At 34.8% G+C, this 14,758-nt stretch overlaps 1 protein-coding gene across 1 annotated transcript in view; it reads right to left on the bottom strand.

Annotated features, from left to right (window-relative positions):
* Positions 1 to 14,758, bottom strand: part of KANSL1L (KAT8 regulatory NSL complex subunit 1 like) — a 140,751-nt gene that overhangs the window by 98,043 nt on the left and 27,950 nt on the right. Inside the window, exon 3 of the mRNA XM_023510278.1 lies at positions 7,476 to 7,617. Coding sequence (XP_023366046.1) covers positions 7,476 to 7,617 — 142 coding nt within the window. The remainder of the gene's footprint in view (positions 1 to 7,475; positions 7,618 to 14,758) is intronic.

Raw genomic sequence — 14,758 nt, 5'->3', positions numbered from 1 at the left:
TTGTTTATTTTTAGGATGGTTTTTGTCAATATATTTTCTTTACTTGGAATAGGTGATATTTTTCTGTTAGTGTGTTTTGCAATTTTTGTTACTGTTGAAAACTTGACATTTCAAATATTGTAATGTAGTATCTCTGGAAATCAATTTTACCCCTTTCCTCATGGATTCCTTTTGTTTCCTGTTGGGGGCTGTGGTGGTCAATCTACCACTTAGTCACTACAGAGCCTGCCTCCCGTAGCCCCTGCCAGTTCATTTCATTCCTGAGTCTAACCCTTATTTGGACCCATTTAGTGTGCTGTATCTTTTTTCTTCCAGCTGTGACTTATGTGAATAATAAACTTCTTTCAATTTCATCTGTCTCTAGTATTGGGTATTGTTTGTTTAGCCATGTCACATTATTTAGGGCAGGCAATTCCTTCTTCAGAACTGGAATCAACAGTAGATTACAACACAGGTCTCAATTAAAAATGAATTTATTGTAATAAGTCTATATTAAGCTGCATATATTCACTTTAAGGGTATGGTTTAGTGAGTTTTGATAAATACAGCAATATTATCCTATTGCATGCATATATTCCAATATGCTTACTTATTATTTGTTGATGAGCATTTTTCCCAGTTTTTGACTATTATGAATAAAACAGATATGACCATTCATGTCCAGATCCTTTTATTAATGTTTCTCTTAGTAAGTGCGTCCTTGCTGTATCATATGGTAAGTGTATATTTAATTTTAGAATAAAGTGTTACCTGTTTTCAAATGTGAAAAAAAAAAAAAAGTAAGGAAGAAATCAAGACTCTCAGATAAACAAAAGTTGATGGAGTTAATTACCACTAGACCTGTACTATAAGAAATGCTTAAGGAAGTCCTGCAAAGTGAAATGAAAGGATACCAGATAGTAACTTGAAGCTAAATGAAGAAAGAAAAATTAAAATAAAGTTAAATACATGAGCAATAGCAATGGTTTGTAACTCGACATTTTGTTTTCCAGATTATGTAAGAGACTCATGCATTTAATAAAAGTTATCAGTCTAAAAGCCAGTCTTGTCCTAACTCTGCTTTGTAACTCCACATTTTTCTACATAATTTAAGAGGCTAATATGTATTGTTTGTTTGTTTATTTGTTTAGAGATGGGGTCTCTCTCTGTTGCCCAAGCTGGAGTACAGTGACATGATCATAGCTGATTGCGGCCTGGAGCTCCTGGCCTCAGGTAATCCTCCCGTCACAACCTTCCAAGCAGCTGTAACTTCCAAGAGCTACTATGCCTGGCTAATTTTAAAAAATACTTGTAGAGGCAGGGTCTCACTATGTTGCTCAGGCTGGTCTCAAACAACTGACTTCAAGTTATCCTCCTACCTCAAGCCTCCCAAGCATCTGGGATTACAGGAAAACATCACCACATTTGGCAAAGACTAATAAATTTAAAATAGTTATTATTTTACTTTTTGGATCCATAAAGTATAAGGATGTAATTTTGTGACACCAACAACCAAAAGAGGTGGGAAAAAGTGTAAAGAACTAGTCTTTTGTATATTATTGAAGGTAAGCTGGTATAAATTCAAATTAGAATGTTGTAACTTCATAATGTTAAATGTAATCCCATGATAACCACAAAGAAAAGAGGTACAGAATATATACAGAAGGAATTGATAAATAAATTTAAACACTTCACTATCAAAAAATAAACTAAACACAAAAGACAATGACATAGGAAATGAGTAACAAAAAAACTACAAGGGGTTGGACACAGTGGCTCACACCAACCAGCATTTTGGGAGACAGACTGAGATGGGAGGATCTCTTGAATCCAGGAGTTTGAGAGCAGACTGGCAACATAGTGAAACCTTGTCTCTATAAATTATTTTTAAAAATTCAGCCTGGTGTGGGGGCATGCATGCACCTATAGTACCAGCTACTCTGGAGGCTGAGGCAGGAGAATCACCAGAGCCCAGGTACTCCAGGTTGTAGTGAGTAGTGATCACACTCCATCCTAGGCTCTGGCTCTGAGGAAAAAAAGAAAAGAAAAAACAAAAAAACATACATAAAATATACAAAAACCAACAGATTGGATGCAGTAGCTCATACCTATAATCCTAGCATTCTGGGAGGCCAAGGCAGGTGGATTGCCTGAGCTCAGTAGCTCAGACCAGCCTGATCAAGAGCGAGACCTCATCTCTAAAAAATAGCCAGGCATTGTGGCTGGAGCCAACAGTCCTAGCTATGAAGGAGGCTGAGGCAAGAGGATAGCTTGAGCCCAAGAGTTTGAGGTTGCTATGAGCTATGACACCATGACACTACCAAGGATGAGAAAGTGATACTCTGTGTTAAAAAATGAAAATAAAGACAAATAAAAATTCAAAATAAAACAAATAACAAAATGACAGAAGGAAGTCCATCCTTCTCAGCAATTACTTTAAATGTAAATAGAATATACTTTCTAATCAAAACACAGAAATTAGAATGGATAAAAATATAAGATCTAATTCCACATAGTCTACAAGATTCACTTTTTTTAAGAGACTCATTTTAAATACAATGACACAAATAAGTTAAAGACGAAAAGATGGAAAGATATTCCATGCAAATAAGAATCAAAAGAGAACAAAGGAGACTATACTAATAATAGACAAAAGAGACTTTAAATCAAAAGAGTCTACAAGAGACAAAGAAGGACATTATATATTAATAACATGTTAAATATAGCAAGAAGATATAACAGATATAAACATTTACATACCCAATAATAGACCATCAAAACATATGAAGCAAGAACTGATAAAACTGAAAAGAGAAATCAATGGTTCTACAATAGTGATTGGATACTTCTGTAATCCACTCTTAATAATGAACAGAACAGCTAGATGGAAGATAAGTTAGGAGGATTTAACACAATAAATGAACTGTATCTGACAGACATATACAGATCATTCTACCCAACAATAACCAAAAATAAATTCTCAAGTGCACATGGAATATTTTCCAGAAAAGACCATATATTAGGCCACAGATTAAATCTCAATCTCAAGAAATGTAAAAAAAAAAGTATTATGAGAAGTATTTTCTCAAATCACAAAAGACTGAACTCAGACATCAATAACAAAAGTAAAACTAAAAACTTCACAGATTTATAGAAATTACATTTTCACAACTGATAAATTCAAGAAGAAATTGTAAAGACTAGAAAATACATAGAAATGGATGAAAATGAAATAACAACATACCAAAACTTAGGGAATGCAATGAAAAATTCTAATATTATGAATTAAGGAACTAAAAAAAGGACAATCATATCAAAATCCAGTAGAAGAAAGTAAATAATAAAGATTACAGTAGCAATAAATAAAAATAAAGACAGAAAAACAATAGAAGAAATTGCTGAAACTAAAGTTTGGTTCTTTGAAAAGGTCAACAAAATTGACAAACTTCTTAACTAGATGAACTAAGAAAACAGAGAAGACTCAAATCACTAAAATCAGAAATGAAACTGGGGATGGTATTGCTGATTCCTAAGAAATTAAAAATGATTACAAAAGAGTACTATGAAAAAAAGTATACCACCAAGATCAAATCGCAATCACAAAGAATTAGGAAAATAGAATAGATCTATAAGTATTAAGGAGATTAAATTAGCAATTAAAATTGCCTAATAAAGAAAAGCTGTGGACCTGATGGCTTCACTGCTAAATTCTACCAAACATTGAAAAAACATTTTTTTTAGAGACAGGGTCTCACTCTGTGGCCTAGGCTGGAGTGCAATGGCATAATTATACCTCACTGTAACCTTGAACTCCTGGGCTCAAACAATTCTACCTCAGCCTTCCAAGTAGGTAGAACTACAGGCGCATATCACCATGACAGACTAAATATTATTATTATTATTATTATTATTATTTTGTAGAGAATGGCTCTCACTATGTTGCCTTCTCTGGTCTTCAATTCTTGGTCACAAGCAATCCTCCTGCCTTGGCCTCCAAAAGCAGTGAGATTCCAGGCATGAGTCTCTATGTCTGGCTTTCAAACATCTAGTGAAAACAATAGCCAATCTTTTTCAAATTTTTCAAAAAAATGAAGGGGAAGAAACATTTCTTAATTCAGTCCTATGGCCAGCATTGTGCTGATGCCAAAGCCTGGCAAAGATACTGAAAGAAAACAAACTACAAATCAATATCCCTTATAAACACTGATGCAAAAATCTTCAACCAAAAAGTAGCTAGCAAAATTCAGCAGGATTTTTTTTTGAAACAGAGTCTCACTCTGTCACCTGGGTAGAGGGTCATGGTGTCTTTGCTCACAACTTCAAACTCCTAGGCTTGAGTTCCTCCTGTCTCAGCTTCCCAAGTAGCCAGAACTGCAAGTGTCCACCACAACAGCCAGCTAGTTTTTATATTTTAGTAGAGTCAGGGTCTCACTCATGCTCAGGCTAGTCTCAAATTCCTGAGCTCAAGCAATCTACCTGCCTCAGTCTCGCGGAGTATGAGAATTATGGCATGAGCCACCACACCTGGCCCTCAGCAGTATATTAACAGAATTATAAATCAAGACCAATTGGCCGGGTGCAGTGACTCAGGCCTGTAACCTTAGCACTCTGGGAGATCAAGGTGGGTGGATTGCTTAAGCTCATGAGTTTGAGACCAGGCTGAGCAAAAGTGAGAGCCTCATCTCTAAAAATAGCTGGGTGTTGTGTTGAGTGCCTGTAGTCCCAGGTACTTGGGAAGCTGAGAGAAAAGAATTGCTTCAGCCTAAGAGTTTGAGGTTGCTGTGAGCTATGACGCCATGGGACTTTACCCAAGGTGACAAAGTGAGATTCTGTCTCAAATAAATAAATAAATAAATAATCAAACAAACCAATCAACCAACCAAACAAGACCACATGAGACTTATTCCGGGAATGCAAAAATGGTTCAACATATAAAAACCAATCACATTTAAAAAAAACCAACCACAGAATTCTATCAATTAATGCAGAAAAAGCATTTGGAAAAAATTCAAAACTTGCTCATGATACACTCAAAAAATGAAGAATAGAAGAATACTACCTTAACAGAATCAAAGCCATATATGAAAACCCACATTGAACATATCAGACTCAATGGATAAAGACTGAGGGCTTTTCTCCTCCAAGATCTAAAACAATGCAAGGATGCCTACTTTCACCAAGTCTCTTCAACACAGTAGACATTCTAGACAAAGCAATTAGGCAAGAAAAGAAATAAATAACATTGTAATTGTGAAGGAAGTACTAAAATTATCACTATTTACAAATGATATAATCTGATACATAAAAAACCCTAAAGATTCCACCAAAACTGTTAGAATTAATAAATGAAGTCAGCAAAGTATCAGGATACAAAGTCAACACACAAAAGTCAGTTGCATTTCTGCATGAGAACAATGAACAATCTCAAAAGACAGTTACAAAAAAAAAAATTCCATTCATAATAGTATCAAAAAGAATAAAATATTTAAGGATAAATATCATAAATACTTAACCAAAAAAGTGAAAGACTAGTACAAACTACAAAATATTGTGAAAAAACCTAAGGAAGATAAAAATAAATGGAAACACATCCTACATTTTCAGATTAGAAGACTCCATATTGCTAAAATGTCAATACTACTCATGGCAATCTACAGATTCAACGCAATCCCTATCAAAATCTCAATGACTTTTTTCTTGTAGAAATAGAACTACTCATCCTAAAATGCATACGGACTCTCATGGGACCCCAAATAGCCCAATCTTAAAAAATAAGAGCTAGAAGACTCATATATCTTGACATCAAAAATTACTAAAAAACTACAATAATCAAAACAGGGTGGTGGGAGAAGGCAGACACATAGACCAATGCAATAGAACAGAGAACCCAGGAATAAACCCTCACATATATGGTCAAGTGATTTTTGACAAAAGTGCCAAGATCATTTCATTTGGTGGGGAAAAAATAGTCCCTTCAACTAGTCATCCTGGGAAAACTGAAACCCAAATGCAAGCAAATGAAACTGGACCCTTACCTAACACTACATACATATAAAAATTACTTCAAAATGGAGCAGAGATCTCAGTGTAAAACCTAAAATTATAAAACTCTCAGAAGAAAATAAAGGGGAAAAGCTTCATGCATGACATTAGATTTGGCAATGATTTCTTGGATATGACACCATAGGCATAGCTAATGAAAGAAAAAAATTCGACTTCGTAAAATTTTTTTAAATTTGTGCAACAAAGAACAGCATCAGTAGAATAAAAAGGAATCCCATTAAATGTCAGAAAATATTGGCAAACTGTATATCTACCAAGGGATTAATATCTGGAATATATAGAGAATTCCTAAACTCAATAAGAAAAAAGCAAACAACCCAACTAAAAACTGGGGAAAAAACCTGATCAGATATTCCTCCAAAGAAGGTACACAAATCTCCAATAAGCATATAAAAAGATGCTCAGTATCACTAATTATTAGGAAAATCAAACCAAACTACAGTAAGTTATATCATATCCATTAAGATGGCTACCATTTTAAAAAAAAAACCCAGAAAATAAATGTCAGTGAGAATTTGGAGAAATTGAAAATTTCTCTCATTATTGGTAGGAATATAAACTGGTATAGCCACTGGGAAAAATATTAAGGTAGATCCACAAAAACTTAAAAATAGAATGCCCATGTGAACCTGCAATTCCACTTCTTCTGGGCATATACCCAAAAGAATTAAAAACAAGATCTCAAAGAGATATTTTTATATCCACATTTATAGCATACTTACAATGGCTAAAACATGGAGGCAACCCAAGTGTCCATCAGTGGATAAATGAATAACCAAAATGTGGTGCATACATATAATGAAATTATTCAGCCTTAAAAAGGAAAGAAATTCTAGTATAAACTACAATATGAGTGAAACTTGAGACATCATGCTAAGTGAAATTAGCAAGTCACAAAAAGACAAATACTGTTATGATTCTACTGATATGAGGTACTTAAAATAGTAAAACCATAGACTCAGGCATAATTTTTAGGGGTTAGGGAGAAGGGGAGATGGTCAGTTATTGTTTAATGGATACAGAACTTCAGTTTTAAAAGATGAAAAGAATTACAGGAGTTGGATGGTGATGGTTGCATAACATTATGAATATATTTAATAACACTGAACGGTATACTCAAAAATTGTTAAGATGGTAAATCTTGTATTTATATGTATTTTACAATAAAAAATTGGAAAAAAATGTACATAATTTCTATTAAATGGAATCCATTAAGGATATCTGAATTGCACAAAAAGTATAAAATAATCTTGGTTAAATACAAAGGCATTACAAAAATAACATCAATTGATAGCAATTAATATATCAAAAATCTTAACAAAAACAGTACATTTTTATAAAACTGTCTAACAATTATTTTAGGTGATGAAATGCAAAGGACAGAACTAAAACAGTAGCAGTTTTTATCAGAAATAGAAGAACACAGACAATACCTTGGAGGCACGAATCTGCCTGTGAACCTCTGTTAGTTGTTGGATTTTGTATTCGAGCTCTGAAATCTGGGCTTGAAGCCAAGTCCATCGGCTGCCAACTCTTGCTCTGTCTACAAGCCACTTCCATTCAGTACTACAGTCACTGTGAATAAGACAAACACCGTTAGTCAAAGTACAAAGGCAATCAAGTTTCCAGACAGACTGCTTAATAATCTCCTTGACTCCCATCATCAAATCCAATTTCCTTTACAACACATTAATTATACAAAGAGAGAATGCCAGGTTGACTTCTTATTGTAAAAAAAGAAAGATTTAATTTCTTTACTTTTCTACCCCACAGATACTGTTTTTAATCAATATTACAGATCTTGTAGTAGGATAATCCCTCTGCCACTTAGTACTTTATTAACACTAAAGGATAGAGATGGGCCAGGAAGGAAAAGGAAACACAGTATAAACACTAACACCACGTAAATAAACACTGATACATGAGACTTTTATATGTGAGTGAGTAGGCATCAAGTATCGAACAAACCATTTGAACTACACTGGATATAAATCCATGAAACAAACTGTAGTGTACTCAAATTTATGATATGTAATTTTCATTTGCTTAAAGAGGCATCATTATTAACTAATAAATACTTAAAACCAATTTAAGAAAATTATCAAAAATTATTTAAAAAGTGAATGTTCAACTTACATTTCAAATAAGCATACAAATATATAAATTTTGAGATGTTTACTAAGACAAAGAGATTGTTGGAAAATTGATTCCTAGGATTCACAATCCAGATAATTTATATAAGCCTTTTATGTATATTTGAGAATATAGACTGAATCCTTCTAGTTCCTCTATCGTATGGCAAAGCACTGCTCCAATACGTAGTTTGTGAGATTACAAATTACTTTATGAAAATATTTCAATCATTCTAATTAGAAAGCTATTTGAGGGTGACACCTGTGGCTCAAAGGAGTAAGGTACTGGCCCCATATGCTGGAGGTGGCAGATTCAAACCCAGCTCTGGCCAAAAACTGCAAAAAGAAAAAAATGTTAAAAAAAAAAAAGAAAGAAAATTATTTGAGATTATAGGCAAGGTGCTTGTATGTGATAATTAGGAGATACGATTGCCAAAGGAAAATATAAACTGAAGGTATAACTGAAGAACAATTACTTAATTGCAAAACATATAAATGTTATAAAAAACTTATCTAAAAATGTATTTATTATCAGGCAGCGCCTGTGGCTCAAAGGAGTAAGGTGGGTTCAAACCTGGCCTCAGCCAAAAACTTCAAAAAGAAAAAAATGCATTTATTATTTAAACCTATAGAATATACTACACAAAGAGTGAGCATAATGTAAATAATGCACTTTTGAGTGACAATGATATATTAACATAGGTTCATCGATAGTAACATATGTACCACTCCAGTATGAGACACTGAGACACTGATAGTGGGTTAGGTTATACCTCCGGTGAGGATAGGATGTATATATTAACACTCTGTACTTTCCACTGAATTTTGCTACGAACTTAAAACTTCTCTTAAAAAAAAAAAATGAGCTTGTTAATTTTTAAAAATACATTTATTTATTTATTTGAGACAAAGTCTCACTTTGTCATCCTTGATAGCATGCCACTGCATCATAGCTCATAGCCACCTCAAACCCTTGGGCTCAAGCTATCCTCTTGCCTCAGCCTCCCAAGTAGCTGGGACTACAGGCGCCCCCCACAACACCTGGCTATTTTTAGGACATGGGTTTTAGCTCTTGCTCAGGCTGGTCTTGAACTCTTGAGCTCAGGCAGTCCACCTGCCTCAGCCTCCCAGAGTGCTAGGATTATAGGTGTGAGCCATGGTGTCCAGCCCTTAAAATTCATTTAACCACGAAACCAGTAGATAAACAAATACACACCCATACAAGAGAAAACACAAAGTCAAGTGGGGATAGGGAGAGGAGATGGGAGAGGAGGAGGGAGGAGGATTGGTGTGCTCTTATCTAACAGATCTAACAGGCACAATGTAAGGGTATATGGCACACCTCATGGGTAAGGGCCACAAGTACAACTTGGACTCTGCCTAACAAATGCAAACAATATAACCGAATTGTCAGTACCTTTATATTAATCTGAAATGTTAAAAAATGCATTTAACCACAATGGAATATCTTTCATGTATCATTAGCTAGAGGAAATATTTATTGTAAGAAACCATTTGCTATCAGATAAACAGTATGCAATTGTTGTAACTTTCCTATAGAGAATTTATTTCTTATATTTAATAACAAGATTTTACATTATATCAATGTTCCCAAAAAGATTTTTTTTTCTTTGAGACAGTCTCAAGCTGTCACCCTGGATAGAGTTCCGTAGCATCACAGCTCACAGCAACCTCAAACTCTTGGGCTGAAGCAATTCTCTTGCCTCAGCCTCCCAAGTAGCTGGGATGACAGGCACCCACCATAACACCTGGCTACTTTTTGGCTGTAGTTGTCATTGCTGTTTGGCAAACTCAGGCTGGATTTGAACCCACCAGCTCTGGTGTATAAATTGTGACTGAAGATAACAAATAAAGTAGGATTTCTTTTTGTGTCAATATTGTTTATAGTCATTATTGTTATTTTCTAAATTTGACACTTCTAAAAAAATCACATTTTTATAACTGCTAACAAAATAAAAGAGAACTCCTATTCAAAATGCACTAACATAAATAATATTTAGTAACACTAAATATCCATCATGAAATTGGAGAGGAAGGCAAGGGCTACAGCATGCAGTAATTTGCACAGGTGAGGATAAAGTGTTTGGATTTTTCTGCAAATCAAAACTACTAGGCTCGGCACCTGTGGCTCAAGTGGTTAAGGCGCCAGCCACATACACCTAAGGTGGCAGGTTCGAATCCAGCCTGGGCCCGCCAAACAACAATGATGGCTGCAATCAAAAAATAGCCAGGCATTGTGGTGGGTGCCTGTGGTCCCAGCTACTTGGGAGGCAGAGGCAGGACACTCACTTGAGCCCAGGAGTTGGAGGTTGCTGTGAGCTGTGATGCCATAGCACTCTACCCAGGAGGACAGCTTGAGGCTCTGTCTCAAAAAAAAAAAAAGAACAAACTACTAGCAAGGCAGTAACAAAAAAATGTTTTCCAAACACTTTGGCTACTAAGTGGAGAAAGTATCATGGTGGGACATGACAAAAAATAAGGGAAACAATGAAAACGTAGCCATAATGACCTGAGTATGGTACAGTTTTCCTGGGCTGCCCTACATTTTTCAGCCTCACTTGTGCTTAGCTCAAAACCATGTGATTAATTATGGCCAATGGGCTGTAAGGAAAAGTGACATTGTCATTTTCAGTCTACCTAAGGATCTTCAAAGCCACAAGTGCGGGTAGTATATTTACAAGGTTGAGGAGAAGCAAAGCACAAACCACAGTAGACTTTGTGGAAAGCACAAGACCTCTGCTATATTAAACCACCAAGATGAGAAGACTAATTTGTAGGTTAACACACAGGCTATTCTAAATGAAATAATACAAAAATGGTTTAGACTGGGAAGTGGAGGGGAGATAAAGATATGTAGATAAGAGGATGGATTCAAGGTTCATTTTAAACTGATAGGATTTGCAGAAATATGGTGTGGAAGTAAGCAGAGAAAAATCAAAGATGATCTTACACATTCTTTAAGTTTTGCTCCAGTTGGAAAATTTACCTATAATATGCAATTTGGCTTGGCTATCAAACTGATGATTAGCTAATGTTCAAATGTAATAGACAAAAAAGAAAATTTTCATAGAGCTCATATTATTGTACTTCTGATAAAAATATTCTGATACTGAAATTAGGATTACACAAATCATGTGTATGCTTATACACTACATTAAATTATATTACTGTAGAAAAATGGTAATACCAGATTAAATTTAAGTAAACTAAATCATACTTTGTGATCTGTGAAATCAATTTTCTATTAGGGCTAACACAGTCTACATTTTAATAGCAGAAAATGATATGTTTGCTATGCTTAAAAGTGATAAGCAAACTTTCCCACCAAAAGCGTTTCCTTGATTAAAAACATGTTTTTTGGCTCGGCGCCTATAGCTCAACCGGCTAAGGCGCCAGCCACGTACACCTAAGGTGGCGGGTTCGAATCCCCAGCCCGGACCCGCCAAACAACAATGATGGCTGCAACCAAAAAATAGCCGGGCGTTGTGGCGGGCGCCTGTGGTCCCAGCTACTTGGGAGGCGGAGGCAGGAGACTCGCTTGAGCCCAGGAGTTGGAGGTTGCTGTGAGCTGTAATGCCATGGCACTCTGCCCAGGGGGACAGCTTGAGGCTCTGTCTCAAAAAAAAAAAAAAAAACATGTTTTTCTTGAAAATAAGTTGTAAAGATGTTATAGATAAACATATAGCTAACTTGCTCAAAGGAAATTAATGTCTGTTGTATCCCAAAGTCAAAACATGTCCTATGTAAACAACTTATATAATTAATGATGCAATGGTTTACATAACTTACAGTGTAACCAACCAATGAGAAAATAGCTGGTAACAGCAAACCCATAAGAATTTGAGGCCCCACAAAACTGTAAGGCATACTCATTGTCCAGACTTCCTAAATATCAGGTAAAACTGGTCTGCCAGACCACTAAGAATACTGCTTCCCTGCATCTCTCTGGATTGTGTTAAACTGATCATAGACCACCACATCCTGACATAAGGTGACATCTCTGTGGAGAGAAAACAGTAATTCCCTAGGAAGACAGCACAGTCCTTCAATCCCCCCCTTGCTTGCTTGCAGTCACCACTTAACTTGGTAAAGGATTTGTACAAGCTGTTTAAACTAAGTGGTTTTGAATGCAATTTCTCTTTGTACTAACTACTTGACATAATGTCTCAACTCTGCTACTGTAGCACAAAGGCAGCCATAGACTATTTAAATGAATGAATGTGGCTATGTTCCAATAAAACTTCGTTTACAAAAACAGGCAGCGGCCAGGATTTGGTCAGTGGGCTACAGGATTACAACTTTCTTTGATGATACACCTGTTCAAATATTTTGCCCATTACTTATTAATCATTGGATTACTTTGTTATTATTGATACAAGTCCCACATCAGATTAGATGTATTAGATATTTTGTCCCAGTCTATAGCTTGCCTTTCTCTTTGTAATGATGTCTTTTGAGAAGTAAATTATTCTAATTTTGATGAAGCCAAACTTGTCAAATTTTCTTTTTATGGTTCTTTCTGAATACTAAGCAGTCTTTGCCTAACACAAAGTTATAAAGATTTTCTTGTGTTTCCCAGGAAGTTTTAGAGTTTGGGTTTTTAGATCTATAACCTAATTTAAGTTACTTTGTGTGTATAAAGTAAGGTATGGGTCCAGATAAATTATTTTCTATAGGAAACCCAGTTTCTGACCATTTCTCGAAAAGATTCTATTATCCTTTAACAAATGGTTCTACCTATTATTCTTTAATACAAAAACACTATAATAGATACAAGACTATTACTGAATACTATATTTGTTCTTTATACACACACAACCCTTAGCCCTTTGGATAGCTATTCATTATTTATGTCAGCGCCTTATGGAAATACCACACTATTATAGTTCAGAGTAATTATGGAAATTCGATAGTATAAATCCTTCACTATTGTTCTTTCTCAATATTGTTTTCACCATTCTAAATTTTAGAATAAGCTTTTCAATCTCTATCCCCCAATACTATCATTTTTATAAAGATTACATTAAATCTATACAGATCTCTGGTGGAAAGTTGACATCTTAACAATATTGAGTCTTCTAATCAATATATAAAATATATGTATCCATATAGTAGTTATGAATATAAGTTATGAATGCTAGAATATAGAAATATGAGTTTTGTATTTTGACCTTATATACTAGGACCCTAATAAATTCACTTATAAGTTTTAGTAGGTTTTTTATCATGTCAATTACAAGTAAAGTTTGACTTATTTCTTCATAATCTCAATGCCTTTCATTATTATTCTTACCTTTTTGTACTTGTTAGGAAGGAATTATAAGTCAGGTGAATGGACTTCCTTGCCTTCTTCCTGATAGTACAAAGAAAGCATTGGTCTTTTATCATTAAATAGTTAGCTATAGATTTTTCCTAAATGCCCTTTCACAGACTGAAAAAGTTTCCATCTATTTGCTGTCAGTTTTCATCATGAGTTGGTTTTAATTTTGTCTTTTTTTTTTTTAGGTGTCTATGGATTTATCATATATTCTCTTTTTTCTCTGATTAAGTTTTTAATACTAAACCAGCCTTGCTTCCTTATATAAATTCACTAGGTCACATGTATTTTTATATTTTGCTAGACTCTACTTGCTGTTTCATTAAGGATTTTTTTGCATCTATAGTAAAGAAGATACCTATCTGGTGTTTTCTTGAAATATTGTTGCCTGATTTTAGAGTAAACCTAATGTTGGCCTCATAAATGAGCTGAGAAGTGTTCCCTCCTCTTCTATGTTCTGAAGGAGTTTATGTAGGATTAGAATTATATATACCTTAAGTTTCAATAAAATTAATCAGTGAAGCAATCTGAACCTTGAGTTGCCTGTATGGGGAAGGTTTTTAATTACTAATTTAATCTTTCTAATTGATAAAGATTTTTTAGGTATTGTATTATTCATTGTGTCTTTCGAGCAATTAGCCTGCTTAGTTTAAATTGATGAATTTACTGACATGCAGGTGTTCCTAAGAGTCATTCCTTAGTATCCATGAGGGATTGGTTCCAGACCCCCCACCCAACCTCCACAGGATACCAAAATCAGGAGATGCTCAAGTCCCTTTATAAAATGTAGTTGAATAAAAGCTATACACATTCTCCTGAAGACTTTAAATGATCTCCAGATTACTTATGCCTAATACAGTGTTCATATATATAGTTGTTATACTGTATTTTTTATTTCTATCATTTCATATTATTGTGTTATTTTTCATTGTTTTTTCTTGAATTTTTTTTTTTTTTTTTGAAACAGAGCCTCACTCTGTCACCCTGGGTAGAGTTATGCTAGTGTCATAACTCATAGCAACCTCAAACTTCTGAGTTCCAGCAAACCTCTTGCCTCAGACTCCTGAATAGTTACAAGCACCTGCCACGATACCCAGCTGTTTTTTCTATTTTTAGTAGAGACAAGAGTTTCACTCTTGCTCAGGCTGGTCTCAAACTTCTGAGCACAGGAGACCTACCTGCCTTGGCCTGCCAGAGTGCTAGGATTACAGGGGTGAACTTCTTCGAATATTTTGATTCAGTTGGT

Source organism: Otolemur garnettii, unplaced genomic scaffold (assembly GCF_000181295.1).
Source record: "Otolemur garnettii isolate 467f Iridium unplaced genomic scaffold, OtoGar3 scaffold00013, whole genome shotgun sequence".
NCBI classification, from domain to species: domain Eukaryota; kingdom Metazoa; phylum Chordata; class Mammalia; order Primates; family Galagidae; genus Otolemur; species Otolemur garnettii.
This window is presented reverse-complemented; position numbering and strand designations above follow the sequence as displayed.